The 3333-nt window shown below is 30.9% G+C and overlaps 1 protein-coding gene and 1 long non-coding RNA gene across 2 annotated transcripts; both read right to left on the bottom strand.

Moving 5' to 3' along the window:
- Positions 1-290: 290 nt before the first annotated feature.
- Positions 291-1479, bottom strand: LOC133820933 (homogentisate solanesyltransferase, chloroplastic-like). The gene is made up of 4 exons (XM_062253494.1): positions 1365-1479; positions 1042-1104; positions 668-700; positions 291-554 (listed from the first exon to the last, which is right to left on the bottom strand). Exons 1-4 carry the CDS (start codon positions 1437-1439, stop codon positions 480-482), a joined length of 246 nt encoding a protein of 81 aa, XP_062109478.1. The 5' UTR covers positions 1440-1479; the 3' UTR covers positions 291-479.
- Positions 1480-1635: 156 nt separating this feature from the next.
- On the bottom strand, positions 1636-2261 carry LOC133820934 (uncharacterized). The gene is made up of 3 exons (XR_009887226.1): positions 2042-2261; positions 1812-1885; positions 1636-1725 (listed from the first exon to the last, which is right to left on the bottom strand). It is a non-coding gene; the product is annotated as an uncharacterized LOC133820934 (long non-coding RNA).
- Positions 2262-3333: the final 1072 nt, after the last annotated feature.

The raw sequence follows: 3333 nt of genomic DNA, 5'->3' as shown, positions 1-3333 counted from the left end.
TCTCATTATGTATGGTGTTCTGGCCATCCTCATTGTATTGATACTATTATTCAGGTTGATGCCTGCTATCAATGATATGTCATTGACACACTTTTTCCTTTCTTGAGCTTTTTTTTCACTCGGTTTTGCTCTTGAAAGGTTTTAAACGAGACGAAGTTTGGCATGAAAAAAGTAGAAAAAATGAAGCAATAATTTTTTTAAATAGTTTAAGAATAGGAGGAATGTTCTGAGGATTAGAATATTTACAGTAGAATTATATATATTTCTATTCGAATAAGAATTTTCTCTGTCAAACCAAACACTAAAATATGACCTCGATCCAGTCATGTATGCACAAGCAAGGAAACAAATTAACAAAAGTAATATGTTTAAAATCATGAGGCAATTATAGGATGACCGAGAATCTTCCTTAACAATACCACTTAATTATAACGACATTGAAAATATTCACCAGGATTAAATTGCAAAATTTGGCTTGCTTATATGAAAGGAAATACAATGTATTCGGAATAATGAAGAATCCAAATGAATTGATAGAATCTTTGGCATGCCTCCTGCATAGTTATATTTCATCCCAAACTTTAGTCAAAATATATATATATATATAAATATATACGCATCAAGTTCAGTATACAAATTACAATCAAGTTTTAAATTAAGTAATTACCTTGGTGAAATTTGATTGGTCCAACACCCAGGTCTGCAATTACACCAAAAATTTCATGTGAGACTATTAATCTTACAAGCTTTGAGATATGAAAGCATTAGTCAAAGATGAAGAGAAAGAGAGAGATGTAGAGGGAGATGATGGGTGGGAAAAGGAAAAGGAAAAAAAAAACACAGAACTAAAAAAACCTTTAAATTACTTAAATAACCCTATTTAAATTGCAGATTACATATGTTTACTACAGCATAAGAAGAAAAAATATAAAATATTACATGGATGAAAAAGGGAAAAATTATGAACGAAGAGCTGCTTATTTCCTCTTTTGTATATTAGTATAGAATTAAGCTTTCAATAAAAAATTATTGACAACAAACCTGGAACATTACAGACAATGCCAATATCGCATGACAGGGCAACATAATACTCAGATTGAAAACCTGTAAATAAAAAATGAGTAGCGATGGTGACTTACTTAAATTATATATATTATCATATAATAATGTATAATTAATTTCAATCGTACAATTAAAAATAATATGATTCACACTTAAAAAATATTTATGGCTACAAAAAAAAAGGCATTGCTATCCCAATACTACTTTATGAATTTTTTTAGTGGAACATTTAATTGTAATAAATTTAATATCTTAAGTATTAAAGTTTTCATTTGCAAATTTGAAGGAAGCAGTTTGATGACCTGAGGCAACATAATTCCAGCAACAATGGCATTCACATAATTTAGGAGAAGAAGTCCGGAGCCAAGGAATGCCATGTTCCTAACTCCGAGCTTCGTAGCAAATGTTGGTATCTTATACCTGTATTCATTAAACCACAACTCAAAAGTCAAACATATGATTTGGGATTTAATCTTATACCTGTATTCATTTATATATGTATAAAATGAATGAATGATCGAATGAGAGGTAATTCGATATTTTTTTTGAGAATATCTTGCGGAAACTTACTTGCGGTCACCCTCTATATCTGAAAGATCTTTTGTGATAGCAATGACCAGAGCAAACAGTGTAAAAAAGGTTGTGATGAAAATGAAAGGGGCCCTGGAACCATAAATCATATCTCAAAATTATGTATTAACTATGGAATATATAAACATATATTATATAAAAATATATTCATAACTCACTTCCACACAAATGCGAGTCCAAGGGCAGCTCTCGTGGCATAATATACACTGAAATTTAAAACCAAACCTCGTACCTGCATAAAATAATTCGGATGAAAATAATAAAAATAATGAGGAAGGAAAAACAAACAACTTATTGAGTATATATATCCTTTATAATTGAGTATATAGTAATATATAAAAATTATCAAAAGATATATAATAATAATAATACATGGTGATTGTTATACCGTGACAATACAAAGAAATGCTGCAATAGGAGATCTCTTCAATCTGAATGGTGGGACAGAGTAAAGACATCCAAGCAAAATACTAAAGCAGTATAGAGCAGTGAGGAATAACCCAGAGTTAAAATAAACAATCAAAAGTCCAGCTACTCCATAGAATATGCACAAGTACCAAGCTGATTTTACCGAAAGATCCCCTGCTGGTATTGGTAAATCAGGTTTGTTTACCCTGAAAATTAATTAATACTAATATAAACATCAATTCATTTATATTGCCTTCACAAATTTCTGCCAATAATAATAATAATAGTTATGTAAAAGGGCCTAAATTTTTGTATGTGAAATCTTATGGACTTAATATTTAGTTAAAAACAATTTATATGTAACTGAGTTCTTACTTTAAAATATTTATAATATAAGAATTTTTAGAGAACATGCTTTTTAGTTGGATATTAAGTATAGTAGATATTGGAAATGAAAATAAAAATAATATGAAAATCATGCTAAAATTATATCAATATTAGAAATTTAGAAATTGGAGCAAACCTTATTCTAACTTATAAAAAAGAGTGTAAATATAACAGTGAACCTTAATTTATAATTATTAACTTATTATAAATTTTGTTGTTGTAACTTAGTAAAACATTGTGGATTTCTGAGAATCGTTGCAATTCCAAATGACAGAGAAAGTGAATTGTTGAAGGAAATTGATAAATGTTTATATTCCTCAAAAGGGGACACAAGGCAGTACAGATGTATATATAGTGGGTCATTTACATTAGTGAGATATGACCTAACACGTGTACAGTGAAACATGAAAAACACTACTATTAACTAATTGTAATTATTGAGGATAATCATGGTTTAACATCCCCTCAAACTAATGGGGCGAGGAAGCACAGTGAGTTTGATTCGCAATTCCTGAAATCGAGTTGTGACCAAAGGTTTGGTGAGACAATCATCAATTTGATTAGCAGAGGGTGTAAAACAGAGGCATAAAGTTTTCCTGGTGACATGTTCGCGAACAAAATGATAGTCAAGTTCAACATGTTTTGAATGGGCATGAAGAACAGGGTTAGAAGCAAGGTGTAGCGTGCTCAGGTTGTCACAGTAAAGTGTTGGAGGCTGATGCAATGGAAGGCCAAGTTCAGAAAGTAATGATTCAAGCCAGGATACTTCAGCAGCGCCATTTGCCATAGCACGGTACTCAGATTTGGTGCTAGAGCGAGAGACTGCTTTCTGTTTTGAGGAAGACCAAGAGATGAGATTGTGGCCTAGAAAAATGCAATAAGCGC

Source organism: Humulus lupulus, chromosome 3 (genome assembly GCF_963169125.1).
Source record: "Humulus lupulus chromosome 3, drHumLupu1.1, whole genome shotgun sequence".
Taxonomy (NCBI): domain Eukaryota; kingdom Viridiplantae; phylum Streptophyta; class Magnoliopsida; order Rosales; family Cannabaceae; genus Humulus; species Humulus lupulus.
This window is presented reverse-complemented; position numbering and strand designations above follow the sequence as displayed.

Bases quoted from the DNA above. Each gene is read 5' to 3' on its own strand.
- LOC133820933 (XM_062253494.1), bottom strand. From the start codon at position 1,439: ATGGCATTCCTTGGCTCCGGACTTCTTCTCCTAAATTATGTGAATGCC. The intron at 1,105-1,364 runs GTCATCAAACTG...TTTTATTTACAG, and splicing joins CTGGAATTATGTTGCCTCAG to GTTTTCAATCTGAGTATTAT. The intron at 701-1,041 runs GTTTGTTGTCAA...GTGTAATTGCAG, and splicing joins CATTGTCTGTAATGTTCCAG to ACCTGGGTGTTGGACCAATC.